Here is a 14,363-nt window from a genome sequence, read left to right as displayed (position 1 = left end):
TCAGTATTATCTTCTCCTAAAATAACATTTCAAACAGGAGATCATAGGGTGGAAATTACTGTACCCCCATGTACTCGAGATAGAGTAGAAGGACTGTACTTTCAACTTGAATTTAAACTTGATATTTTATCATACAGCTGTATACTTTACAGCATGCTGTTATTCTGGGATATGAAAGTTTATGTAACTTAATTTAGACAATATTTCATATAAAGATAACCTTTTATAGAAAGATTGGCAATACCAATGCCTGTGTATTAAAAAAGCATGTTATTCTATGTTTAGTTTCTCTTCTACCTTTCCCCACAGCGCTAATTGTAAAGTCATTATTGTGATTATTTAACCTTGGACTTGGACATGACCATTACAATGACAGATAAAGCTACAAGCACAAATTCATTAAGTGAGTTAAATCACATACACAGATACCTAACTGGTGAGAAATGATGGCGGGATGCTGATGTATGAAACCTCTTTGTGTGTACGACTCCCAATAGAGGGACAAATTAATACCTCCAACAGACACATCTCTATGATTACTGGTTGCAAATATTGTAATAAAACACAACAGACTTCATCAAACTAATCACTGTTTATTAAGTCCAAAGTTATTACACCACTTAATTAAAGGATTTTAGCACATAATTATTCTTAATTACAGAGGATAATAATAAGCACATTTTACATTTTGAACATGCAATCACTGTGGCCACTGTGATTCAGCTTGTGTATGTGTGTATGGCGGAATCGTTTAGCTCCTTTAAAACCATACGGTTTATCTATTTGTTTAATATTGGAAGGCTATTCTAAGGTCAAACCTATGTCAATGCATTTTATAACAGGAAATTATTTTTATTTCTGTCCCAATTCGGCAGACTTTATTTTGTTTATTATCATATCAGTGGCTATACTCTGTAAAATCTCTGTAGGCAGAAATAAAATGACAGTTTTTACCGATTATGACTACCATTTCTTCTTTTGTGTAGTTGAATTTGATAACTAAATCAGTGAAAATATAGATAAGGTGGTTGTTTTCTTTAGGGTTTCAAGATGGGTCAACAAGACTTTCTCAGTCCTATTTGTGATTATCATTTTCTCTTACAAGTGCCCAAAGGACTTGCATTGTGTGAGTATCCAGGAAGTCTTAAAGGCAACTCTTGAAATCCACACATATAAATATAGTGCTCATCTGATGTTTTCTCTGAAACATATTTTCATGTCTGTCATTTGTTACACAGGAGCTGAGATGTTTCAAATTTTTCAACCTGACACAATCGATGCACAAAGCAGGAAAAAAAGACTGAGGCATGAAGGGTTAGTGAGGATTCTGCCATGAATGAAAGGAAACCAGGAGACTAAATGCTGTGGAGGGAGTGATTAGTGATGATGTGCAGCTGATTACAATGAAACAGGTGACATGAGTGAGCCTCACGAGACAGGGGAGAAACATGACAAGAACATACCCTGAAAACATGAGAAACTGAAAACAAGACTATTAAAACATAAACTGTGACCTGAAAAACATAAACTGTGACAGAAAAAAACTAAACTGTGACACATGGCTCCTTGCTAATAGTCCGTCCATCGAAATGTGGTTTACTGAACTGATGGAATAAAACATCATACCATACCAACTTTATTTATAAAGCACTTTCACACAACCACAGCTGAAACAAAGTGATGTATCTGAAAAATATCAAGATTTAAACATAACTCATCATACTCATACAGGAGTTTGACTGTCCTGTAGAGACACCTACTGGCTGCAGGGAGCACCATCCTCACATGAGGTGCTCTTCATGGTCATTCATATAAACGAAAGGTGGTTTTATAAAAAAGGGAAGAGAAAGAAAAAGGGATCGATTCTCAGACTAAATCTTAATACATTTTGATTGATAAACCTGCAAGGTCGCAGCCCATCTAACTGAGACTCTGTTCTTTTTTTCCCTTTACAATTATTTGGGATTTTTCTGTGGATGTTACTTTTGTACTGAATGAAAGATTAGAAGCCGAAGACAGTTCTTAAATCATTTTCAGTTTTGCCCCGCCCCCAAACATCAGCCCATAGGATAATTATTAACGCACAGATAAACACGTATATCATGGACAACTGAGGTTCACTATAGATGGGTGAAGGTCAGGTTAAGTGCTATTTGTTTGTTATATAATTATGAAAAATATATGTTTAACTGTAGAGATCAAAAGTGGAAGTCAAACTTTGATCAAAATATTTTACATAACTAATCATTTTATTTTAGAGTTAGTCGTGATATGTATTATTTGTCTGTGAGCTTGCAAAGATATTTTTATGACTTGATATGACTTATCAGTAAATATCAGTAAGATCTGTCAGCAATTTAATGGTTAGTCCTGTTTTACTCAGTGACAGGTGACAAAATGAGTGTGCAAGCCAAACAGGAGAACTGTAGAAGGCAGGCTTACTCTCTGGGGTTAATGTCCATCTCTGGTACCTTTGTTTTAACCCCTGTGAGTGGTGTTCAGATCCTTGAGAATCATTTTCATTATTTATGCAAATAAATGGTGGCTGTATTGATTTTCTGTAAAGATGTAAAAGAACACATATTTACACAGTGCCCCTCCCCCTCCCTTCACATCTATTTTACATAATGTCAGCCCAGTAGGAAGTCGGTAAAGTGAACTGGAGTTAAAGAAAAGGAAAAATATGTGATGGGTACACATGCTGACTCAATAAAAACAGTATTTTACGCAAGTAGTTAGTGCTTATACAACAGTGTAATGACTATTGAGTACTTATTGGTTGTAAAGTCAGCATGTTGATGAGTCCCCCAACTAGTGTGATACCATCACAAGATAAGCTCAAGTCTTTTTTCTTTTAAAGTTTCTCCTGCTAATAGAACCCTTTTAACTTTCTGGAATAGATAGTACACATGGGTCCAGAGTGGTAAAATATCTATGCTATACACAGTAGAACTTTCTCTCCTCATGTACTATGAATATAAGCAGAAATAAATGTTCAGTGGGGCATATCTATAATCTTTACATAACACTACACAGAATTTATTCCCTCGGGTTTGTTAATTTTTTATGGCAATAAAATATTTCACCAACTGCCCTTCATTTTTAATTTTGTTTTTTCCTTTAAGAAAAGTAAAATGTCTCATTAGGAAAAGCAAGCTGCACTTTTACTGATAAATGTAATCAAGCAGAAAGAGGGTTTAATTTTTGCGGACAGCTCATAACTGAGGTACAGATAGCACCTGTTATGTATTACATACCGTGTCAAGCTGGATTGTTTACAAAAAAACAAACATGATGTAGTTTAATAATGCAGTGAACACTGGGTGAGTGACAAACAGGAAAAATTATTTTATAAAACCAAACCAAGGGTTAAAAGGAACCGTAGCTTTTCTTTTGGTATTTACTTAGGTTGATAATTAACAGCATTATTTGCTGAAAGGTTACACATTTTAACACATTTCCTTCCACATGAACACATTCATGTACAAGCAAGGTTCAGAATGCCTTTTTAACCAAACACAATTTAAAAGATAAATGCAAAAACTGACTTACTGTCCCCTCCCCCACCCCATCTTTCTCTTTCTATCATACACACATGCACGCACGTACGTACGCGCACACTCACCGAAGATATAAAGGTGTCTGTGCAAGACCTTCAGTCATACCGGACAGACTCCTTCAACTCTCCTGTCCTGCACTGTCCCTCCCGGCAAAATGACTCATGGCTATTTTGGATTCTCTTTATTACAAAGAGCTGCAAGAAATGGCACAATTAACACTGTGGCCCTCCAGAATCCAGCTGATATTTCCGTTATTGTGATTTATTTTTTGGTAGTCTTAGGTGTGGGAGTATGGGTGAGTATGCTCATCAGTAGATTGTTTTTTTAATTTTTCTCTGTGATTCATCTACAGATCTAAATCTCTATATCGTTTCACTCTGATGTAAGAAGTTTAACTGTTTAATACTTGTTTCATACACTTTTTATTGGATTTACTGTATCTTATTGGTAAACCAACCTGAACCATTTCTACCACTTGGTTTCTGTGTGTAATGCTTAAAGAAAGTGTAGTTAGACCATTGCTTTTAAATTCTTGATACTCCTATCATAGAGAGTCACCCCAACCAGAGAAAAAAACATTGATTCCGTTTGTTAATGCCCCAAGGAGATGAAATGAGAAAATGCAAATAAACATTTTCCTCCTTTTTTTTTTCTCTGCACTCATCAAAGGGTTGAGAAATTCTTCTGCATTCAGACAAGAATTAAACATAATAATTATTTGGCGGTATAAGTTGGGTATGGTAATTATTAGTAACTTAACATTTGTCTTATGAAATACATAAGATTAATTTATTCAGATCCATATATGAGCAGTAAAAGTTCTGTAGTCATTTTTAATTTCGTGACTTAAATCCACTACCATTGGATCAAATCAAATGTAGTCACTGACATATGGCTGAAATAGCACTTAGGAATGTGTTGTTTGATGTACCGTCTAAAATGAGCCCTTGTCATGTTGCAGGCTATGGTCCGCACCAATCGGTCCACTGTGGGTGGCTTCTTCCTTGCAGGAAGAAGCATGGTGTGGTGGCCGGTGGGTATTTTAACCTCAGGATATGATAACTGTAATACCTACTGAAATTAAGCTCTGTTTTACGTTTCCAGTCATTTTCCTACAATGGGAGGTCTTATCACCATGGTGATTGTTTTGTAGTGATGGGAAACATATGACGCTGTGTCATAATCAAAAGTATTTACTTAACGTCATGTTTTATTAGTGTTTATCAGCTTTGCGAATTATCTAGATATCGTTCATTGTTATGGCTTCCCATAAAGCCACAATCATTTGTACGCTTCAACTCACCATATAATTCATCCTTTTATTCAGCCTGAAGCTTTTCTTAATTACTAAAAGCCCAGAAAAAGTGATACTTACATATTTAATTATGATCTCAACAGATTGGAGCATCCCTCTTTGCCAGTAACATTGGCAGTGGCCACTTTGTAGGTATTGCAGGTACTGCAGCAGCCTCAGGAATCGCCATAGGTGGATTTGAATGGAATGTGAGTAACCATGTTTATGCCATTGTCATAAATGTGTGAATCATTTAGTCAAGCATGTTGATAGTCTAAATGTGTGAGAGTATATGCTTGTAGGGGGTGGGAAGAAAATAGTTTTTTTTTTTTACAGTTTATAACTAGTTTCTTTTCATATCTCTGTGTTTCAGGCGCTTATTGTTGTCGTCATACTGGGATGGCTCTTTGTGCCAATTTACATCAAAGCTGGGGTAAACAATGCACACATAAATCTTCGTCTTGTGCATTCATAGCAGCATTTTGAGATATGAAAAAGTTCAATCTCATTTGTGGATGTATGTAGGTGGTCACCATGCCTGAGTACCTGAAGAAGAGGTTTGGAGGTCAGCGCATCCGCATCTACCTCTCTGTGCTCTCCCTGATCCTTTATGTCTTCACCAAGATCTCTGTAAGTTTCTGTGACAGCTGCATAAGGTCTATCTGTTTCAACACTAAAAGTTAACTAACTGAAGTATTATGTCTTTTTCATCTTCAGGCAGACATGTTCTCCGGTGCCATTTTCATCCAGCAGGCTCTGGGGCTTAACATCTATGTTGCTGTTATAGCGCTACTAGCTATTACTGCGCTGTATACTGTCACAGGTTAGTCCACAGGATGAATCCACTTCCTTTTCCATACATTGACTAAAGCCAGAAAGAAGTCTTATCTGTATCAGTGGCACCATGAGATGGGGGTAAAGTCTTCTCAAGGCACTATGTGCTGTAGAGATGTAAACACACACAATCCCTTCCTTTCCTGGCTAGTTTATCTGCGGTGTGTTATTGTGGTTAATTACCCGTGGACAACGATAAGCATCAAATGGCTCTCTGTTGCTTTGAAATAACACATACACACCTGAATGTAAGTTTTATGAGACAAGCAGTGAAAGAGCAGTTATATAAGAGCAAGATGCGTTTTTTTCCCCCTCTGTAGTAGGTACAATACTGTGGATAATTTTGAATGAAACCTGTACAGATTACTAAAATTACACGTTGTATCCCAGGTGGACTGGCTGCAGTGATATACACAGACACCCTACAGACCATTATTATGGTTATTGGATCCTTCATTCTTATGGGCTTTGGTAATTACATTTTTTTATTCTTTTGCCTTTGAATTATGATGCTGTTTTATTGAGGGGTAGAAGTCTAAGATGATGTGACCTGCACCAATCCTCAGCTTTCAACGAGGTGGGGGGATATAACAACTTCCAGGACCTCTACATGAAGTCAGTCCCCAATATCACGGGCGGCATCGACCCAGCCTGCTATGAGCCTCGGCCAGACTCCTTCCATATTTTTAGGGATGCAGTTACAGGAGACCTTCCATGGCCTGGCCTGGTGTTTGGACTCACCATTCAGGCTACCTGGTACTGGTGCACTGATCAGGTCAGTAAAGCCGCTGACTGTTACGTTACTATTACTTCTGACAGTGAGGATACTTCCCTTTTTCAGACTAAGTGCCAGTTGACACCATTTACTGGCAACAATCCATGCTCATGCACACAGACTTGTATAATTGATTTCCACACCTTTGCACACATATTCATATTGCTTTAGGGCTTTTCACATAGGATGCTATTTGTGCTGTGCTTGCCTCTGGTGGTGTGGAACACAATGGACAAAAGGCTGCAATGCAAACATCTTCCAACTTTAGTGCCAGATGTAAGGCCACTGAAAAGAAATCCAGGAAGAAGCTAGTTGTTTCAGCTTTAGACCTGGATGCATGAGGCATCTGTATGATGAAAAGCCCTGGCATTACCATTACTGTGGCGAAGAAGACAAACAGCAGCTAATAGGGTTAGACACAAAAAAAGAAAAACCAACTTCAGGCAGACAATCACCCTATAGAATGTCTGGCAATACATCTGCGGTGGCTGATTTGTTGAGACTTGCCAGATTCTCTCAGATTGGATGCTTCAATGTGTCACAGAGAGGCGCTCCCAAGTTAAACTTGTTTTGCATTCAGTGTAGAGCACAAGGATGGCGTAGCACAGCACACAACCATTCTGGCATCACACAAGATATAGACATAAACAGGCTCGGAAGCTAAGCACAATGCACACCACATCCTATGTAAAATTCCCTTTTATCTTGCTTGTTTTGGCAATAGTCACTCAAGCGGACTGATAGAGGACATCCATCCATTTTAGTTCAGCCTTAAAGTACTTTTTGAGACTGAGATGCTAAATTTCAATATGCCAATCTTTTGAAGTAGAATCCCAATTCATAATCTGCTTCACCATTCTCCCCACACATTTGGCTGACAGGATACTGAATCTATCCCTTCAACTAAAGGCTATGGCCTAATTCATAAATAATTTTTTATTCATACTTTTTTAATTTTAGCAAGAAGAGGTGATATGTATCTCTATCAATCTAATGTTTTACTTTAGCAAGTAGGTCTATCTGCCAATACACAGCTCACATTATACAAATACATGACAGAGCCACTTAGTTAGGCTCAGACCAAAATTAGGGCAAGTGTAACTTAAGGATAGTGTGAGGTTTAGGTTTCAGTTATGTCACTATTAATTCGGGTAAAGGTGTGTATTGTGCAGTGAACTAAATGTGCTGTGACTTCAGATAGACCCATCTGCCGTGCTGTTTTCTGTGTACAAAAAATCATCCTCATCCTAATTTCATAACTGGTCAAGCTTTTGCTTTGTTCTTGTGGTGCAGAAATGTTTCTCCAACACAACCATAATGAAGGCACATAATGCACTAAATTAAGATACAATAAGATGCAACATACTGGCCATCTCCAAGAGTGCAACATTTTTTCTCTCAGTTGTAGCATAACATGAGTTTAAAGTACCACAATACCAGTAACTTTAAGTTTAGTACAGCAAATGTATACAGCAGCAGTATTATTTAGTACTTATCACCACTGCATGAATCTTTTTCTGCAGGTGATTGTCCAGCGTTGCCTCTCAGCCAAGAATCTCTCTCATGTTAAAGGAGGTTGTATCTTATGTGGCTACCTGAAGCTGTTGCCCATGTTTCTCATGGTTTTCCCCGGGATGATCAGCAGGATCCTTTATGCCGGTGTGTATATTATAGTTTTTCCAAGTCTGCTCTTTCTGTAAGCTGAATTAAGCTTACTGACATAAAGTACCTGCACAGCTCACAGACATCTTACCACAGATATAATTATAGATATGAAATGTTTCTCAATACACTCTCAATTTTGTAAACTTCAATCTAGATGTGGTGGCTTGTGTGGATCCGGACGAATGTCAGAAATACTGTGGCGCTAGTGTGGGATGCACCAACATTGCTTATCCCAAATTGGTGGTGGATCTCATGCCCAATGGTGGGTGGATTAAGTCTTTTGTCCACAGAAATGCATAGAAATTTTAGCCTCTTCTTTAAAGTTTTTTTTTTTATTTCCTTCATCCTGCTCTGAATCTGTTACTCTGTTTCAGGTCTGCGAGGTCTGATGCTATCGGTGATGTTGGCTTCCCTCATGAGCTCCCTTACTTCCATCTTCAACAGTGCCAGTACTCTCTTCACCATGGATATCTACACTAAGATCCGTTCTTCCGCCAAGGAAAAGGAACTCATGATTGCTGGCAGGTAAAACACATTTTTGGAACGTCTTTAATATGATTATCGTTTAAATTCTTGACGACAACTGTTACTGTGTGTCTGTGTGTGTTCAACTGTATGTAGAGTGTTTATCCTGGCCCTGATTGGCGTGAGCATAGCATGGATCCCTGTGGTGCAGTCAGCCCAAAGTGGTCAGCTCTTTGACTACATTCAGTCCATTACCAGCTACCTCGCTCCTCCTGTTGCAGCTGTCTTCATGCTTGCCATCTTTTGCAAACGTGTCAATGAACCTGTGAGTTTCCCCTTCAATTTTTTTTCACTATAATTTTCAAATGGGGGGGATTGTTTGCAATGGCTTTCTTCATGTGTTCATGTAGTGATACTGTAGCCTGGATACATTTTTTCCTCATCTTTGGTATTTATTCTAGAAATACAACCAAGAGTTCTGCCTAAGAGGACTGGCTCATTCTTAAGTTAAAGGAGAGTCGTACTAGTCTCATAAACATGTAGTAGATATGAAACTGAAGCCAACAGTGGTTTATCAAGGGTTAGCATGGGGAAGCTTTTAGCTCGTCTCTGTCTGAAGGTAAAAAATTATGTTCACAAGCAACAAAAGGATTTTTGTCAGTGGGGATTTGTAATGTTCCAAAGTTTCTTGCTTTTCATGAGAAATAGGCTTAAACATAAATCCAGTTTGATAATATGTGAAACTGTCACATGACAGATAGTATTCATATAAATGTACAAAAAACACCAGCTAAGTGACTTTTAACAGTGTCCACTCGTTCTTTAACAGCAATGAGAAAATCACCTATTTGTGCTGTCAGAAAAGTTTCAAACTTAACTATTTAGCAAGCAAGGGAGGATAATGTATGACAGCAAATGCCTTTGGGTGGTTATTAAAAGTGATTTGGAAATAATAAGGCAAGTATTACCACTTCTACCCTGTGTACAGTTAGCTGTCACTGTGGAACGCAGACTGCCCTGTAGGTTATGTGTAGCTCTAACGTAGGAGACTAACAATTCACACAACTCTTAAAAAATAAAATGGAATAAACCAGGTGTTTTGGCTGTAGCTAGTCATTTACCCTCAACAAAGCAAATACAGGTATTGATTTAACACCAAGTATGTACCACACGCCCCAAAAACCATCTTGCCCACTGCACTGGATATAGCTGTTGTTCTAATAGTGTTTCAGACTGCTGACTTTCTTGCTCTCTTTTGTGTTTCATTCCTTCCTCAGGGTGCCTTTTTTGGGCTCACAATTGGTCTGTTAATAGGCTTGTCCAGGATGATTGCTGAGTTTATTTATGGGACAGGCAGCTGTGCTAATCCAAGTGACTGTCCGACTATTATCTGTGGAGTGCACTACCTCTACTTTGCCATCCTTCTGTTCGGCATCTCCTGCATCATCATAATTGGAATCTCTCTCGTAACCAAACCTATCGAAGACAAGCATGTAAGTGACCTCTGTGACATATCACTCACCCTCTCATACCAACTTTTTTCAGTTCAAAGCAAATGTTTGGGCATCCCTGGGCAAATTCAACACTTTGTTGATTTCTGGGGTGAAATGAAAAAAAATAAATAAATCACGCAGCAAATCAAAAACCTTTTCACTAATGTTAAAATTATGTTATTTTTGCTCCACTACAATTCTGACAGTAGGAAAAGTTTAACTATCATACTGTGTCAGCACTTGGTCCATGGTGGATTTTAGGTTGTTCTTTGAAAGAATGTGCTTTTGTTAAACAGCAGAGCTTTACTCCTGAATTTAAACATTTATTCATCAAATATAAATTGAACATGTCATCATATATAAATTTAAATTCACACATCCACAGGTCTCTGCTTGTTTCCAAAATCACTATCGATTCTCCAGAAATTAACCCCAGAAGTTGACTTTTGTGATGAGATCACATAAGGTTTCCCTCTGATTGGTTTTTCATATACACACCCATGTGCAAGCAGAGGTCTCTGTCCAATGAGTGGGAGTTTCCCCATTCAGGGAGTGTTCTTCAGTCACAAGATAAGACTGTCTTGTTAGAATGGAAGCTTGCAAGCGCTCTTAACATGACTATAACAAGTGCTGGGTGCAAAGACTCCAAGTGTCTTTTTTTCTGAATTCGTTTTTTTAGGAAAGCAGCTAGCTTAATTCTAATAATTTTTAAAGATGAGCATTCATGGACAAGACAAAATAGGTTATTTCATAGATTCGAGGGTCAGCAATGTTCCTTTGCAAGGGCAAGATCACGTAATGTTTATGGGCTACAAATCAGTCTCAATTTTAGAGTTATACACCAATAAACAACAGAAAAAGAAAAAATATTTGAATGAGAACAGCTGTAATGGGAATTCAGTATATGTAAACACAGAGAATAAATGAGACAATGTGCTAATGCTGTGTTGTGATACAGCAAATTTTCTTGAGAAGCTAACAAGCTCTGTCCCTACAAAGCAAAACCAATTTGTTTGGAATTTCTGCACAGGGCTGCTTTAACAATAAAATTACGACTTTATTCTCTACATACTTCAACAAAGTATGTATTTCTATCCATAATAGAAAAACGTATCCACCTTCATAATTTACTTTTCCTGGAGGAAAGAGTTCCCATGCAGTAATGCTATTGCAAAGAGGGATTCTCGCTTGTCACATCCTCCAAGTGTGGATTGAAAAATCCCACTTTGATGGGGAAATTTCCACTTCTGTCCTGCAGAGAACCGTTACTCTCCATTTGTTATCAGCAATGACAATTCTTGAGTTGCCAAAGAAGGTCTTATAAGTTAAGATCTGCACGTTGTAGCAGGTCCACAGTCATTTAAGGAAAACAGTCTTTTGGCTGCATGTCTGCCACCAAGGCTGCAATACTTTTTTTCACATAAAAAAAAAAAAAAAAGATTGACAAAATGTGTAAATTTGCTGGGATGTTCAAACATCTGCACACAGCTGTAAATATTTTTTTTAACACCATGTGTCGTGGTGTTTTGACTAGCTGTACCGACTTTGCTGGACCCTGAGGAATCGCACAGAGGAGAGGATAGACCTCGAACAGGACGACTGGGTCGATAATACCAGTAACACCATGGACATAGAAGGTAATGAGCAGACAGGCATATAATACATGTTAAATAAAGATGCTGTCATGTATGTACATAGACACAAACACGTTCTTCTTTGCCTGTATAACAGAACCTGAGAAGGAAATGGGCTTCTGCAAGAAAGCAATGATGTGCTTCTGCGGACTGGAGCAGTCGAAAGCCCCGAAACTTAGTCCAGAGGAGGAGGCAGAGTTGAAGAGGCAGCTCACAGACACCTCAGAGAAGCCTCTCTGGAAGAATATCGCCAACGTCAACGCCATCATCCTCCTGTGTGTGGCCGTATTCTTTCACGGCTTTTTTGGTTAGAGAAACTGAGCCGACTTCAATAACTCCCAGACACTGTAAATTATATTCAAGAAACGGGATTTTTTTTACTGTATAAATATAAGTTATGACCAAAACAAACTGCCTGGTTGCCTTCAACCCTCTAAAATAAGATAAGACACTTGCATGCCTCTCTACTCTGCATCATCACCACTTTATTATACTATTGATTTAATTCGGGATGTGAAATGGACTTTTCCCCGAAGGCAGTGGACTCTCCTGTTAACTTCCGGGTTTTTGTCATATGAAGTAAACCAGTTAACTATAATGTAATATATTAACACATGTATCATGTTAACATGGTCCAGAAATATTCATGCATTTGTTATGCATAAGAAATTTGTAGCTGTTCCTGGGTCAACCGATGAATGAATTTTCTCCTTGTTTTTATGGGGTTTTGTTTTTATGTGTTTTTGTTTGTTGACTTTTTTTTTTTTTTTGGTGAATGGAAACATAATGAAAGTAACAACATACATCAGAGCAGCTCGTGAGGGGAGCTTCTGGTTGGCTCATGCTTGTCTTCACCTGTAAAGAGTTCACTCACATTGTTTGTACTGGTTGAAAATGAAGGATTTAATCCCACATAAAAAGTCTTTATTATAATAATGAAGATCTATATATATTGGTAGTTCATTCCAACAACAGGGATTAGTATTACGGGAAATATAAATCCCTCTCTATCTTCCACGGAAGTTTACAATGAGTGACGGGAAAACTAAAAATGCTACCCTACATTAAGTCCTAAAAAAGAGGCACGACAAGCCGCATGATGTTAGCACTTGGAATATGTAACCGATGAAGGACAAGAGAAGGTTGTAAATTCCCCCAAGCGTGTATGCATGTGCTACTTCACACAACTTCACCTATGTTTTCTCATTACATGTGCTCAAAGTCCACGAGTCCTCACACTTTTTACATCAAGCACCTTACCGTATATTGTTTTAAGGTGTTAATGAATGAGAACATCTCGGGGGGGGGGGGGGGGGGGGGGGGGGGGGGGTTGCAAATTACTCAAAGCAGTTCACAATGCCTTTGCTTCCCTCTAGTGGTTTGCTGTTGTTTGTGTTCAAAATGTAAAATACTTTAATGCTCAAATTTGATCACACTGTTGTAAATTTAACTTTTATCTACTTAATAAATAAATGATAATGACAAATTCACATGATCTCTCAGTTGTTTCCCTGAAGGCGCATTTGTCACTCATTAAGACACACTTACAGTATTATCTTGGTTTTATTGCTAACTCGTTGGTTAATGTACACTGTCTAAATGATAGTGATATAAGTGCTGCTGTTGAATGTTTTATGATTTCTGGCCAGGCTGTGTAGTCTTTGTTCCCTGAGGTTTATCTCCTCAGTCCCACCTTCTTCTGTGTAAGCTGCAGATTACTTTATATGCAGATGCTTTACTGTTTGAATTATATGTTTGGCAGGGACTCTGCCGATCCAAGTCTTGACTAAGCATTAAAAACCTGTCAAAGTTCAGTAGAGCACTCTCTCACCAGTCATAGGAAATTCCTTTTATTTTTTTTTATGGCTACGGCTTAAAACGCTTACTTTCAACCATGTTTACTGACTGTAAATCAGAAGTCATCAAGAGAGGGAAGGCATGATTTGAGTTTTATGTTCCAATGTCAGATTGAGGAAGACTCTTGCCAATGCTGTTCCTAAAAATGGAACTGCATGCCCCGCCGATGCAGATCAAAACAACGGATTTGTCCAACTGGACACACAACACTGCTACAAAACAAAAATTAAAAAAAAAAAAGAAAAGCAACAGGCTATGTTTCAAGCCTGCAGGTATTTTCTTATTTTAAAAGCCCCACCAGTCTGCGTAAAAAACATGCATTGTCTCATCTGAAAGTAGCAGTCTCAGTAAAAGTTACTTTCCTTCAACAATTATCGGCTCCCTATATGCTCACAGAACCAGAGTTATAAGTAGCTTTTGTTTGTTGCTGATTACAATGGAAATAAACACAGATGCATGATACAAGCATGCACAAAGGGGCTGCCATGCCTGACCCTGACAGGGGCACGTCTCACTTCATAGGTAGTTATGGGGCAGTAAAGCGGGGGGGCCTGTGGGGGCCACAGCAAGAATGGTACAGGAGTAATAATGCGACAGTCCAACAGGGGTAAGATCCTACTGTTATGCAAGCAGGTTCATTGCTAAGGTTGATGGGGCACTAAAAGAAACTTAGACTTTGTGAAGTTCATCCATTACACCTGTGAGTTTCATGCTGTGAAAAACTACTGTCTGAAAAGCTGCTGGCTCTCATCCCTACAGCAAGACAGACCCAAAACATTTTATGTT

The 14,363-nt window shown here is 38.3% G+C and overlaps 1 protein-coding gene across 1 annotated transcript; it reads left to right on the top strand.

Moving 5' to 3' along the window:
- The first annotated feature begins 3,682 nt into the window (after positions 1 to 3,682).
- On the top strand, positions 3,683 to 12,656 carry slc5a1 (solute carrier family 5 member 1). Its single transcript, XM_072371628.1, has 15 exons — positions 3,683 to 3,855; positions 4,522 to 4,593; positions 4,959 to 5,063; positions 5,228 to 5,287; positions 5,380 to 5,484; positions 5,572 to 5,677; positions 6,079 to 6,159; positions 6,255 to 6,463; positions 7,987 to 8,122; positions 8,283 to 8,390; positions 8,503 to 8,653; positions 8,750 to 8,918; positions 9,871 to 10,086; positions 11,621 to 11,723; positions 11,818 to 12,656. The coding sequence occupies exons 1-15, from the start codon at positions 3,715 to 3,717 to the stop codon at positions 12,030 to 12,032; spliced, it is 1,977 nt and encodes a 658-aa protein (XP_072227729.1). The 5' UTR covers positions 3,683 to 3,714; the 3' UTR covers positions 12,033 to 12,656.
- Positions 12,657 to 14,363: the final 1,707 nt, after the last annotated feature.

The sequence above is a fragment of the Leuresthes tenuis genome, unplaced genomic scaffold, assembly GCF_036924035.1.
Source record: "Leuresthes tenuis unplaced genomic scaffold, fLeuTen1.0.hap1 SCAF_19, whole genome shotgun sequence".
NCBI lineage: Eukaryota > Metazoa > Chordata > Actinopteri > Atheriniformes > Atherinopsidae > Leuresthes > Leuresthes tenuis.
The sequence above is the reverse complement of the archived record's forward strand: the minus strand, read 5'-3'. Positions and strand labels throughout refer to the sequence as shown.

What these genes read in the sequence shown, in the direction of transcription:
- slc5a1 (XM_072371628.1), top strand. Translation starts at nt 3,715, where the DNA reads ATGACTCATGGCTATTTTGGATTCTCTTTATTACAAAGAGCTGCAAGA. An exon ending in TCTTAGGTGTGGGAGTATGG is followed by an intron (nt 3,856 to 4,521) that starts GTGAGTATGCTC and finishes GTCATGTTGCAG; the next exon opens with GCTATGGTCCGCACCAATCG. An exon ending in CAATTTACATCAAAGCTGGG is followed by an intron (nt 5,288 to 5,379) that starts GTAAACAATGCA and finishes GGATGTATGTAG; the next exon opens with GTGGTCACCATGCCTGAGTA.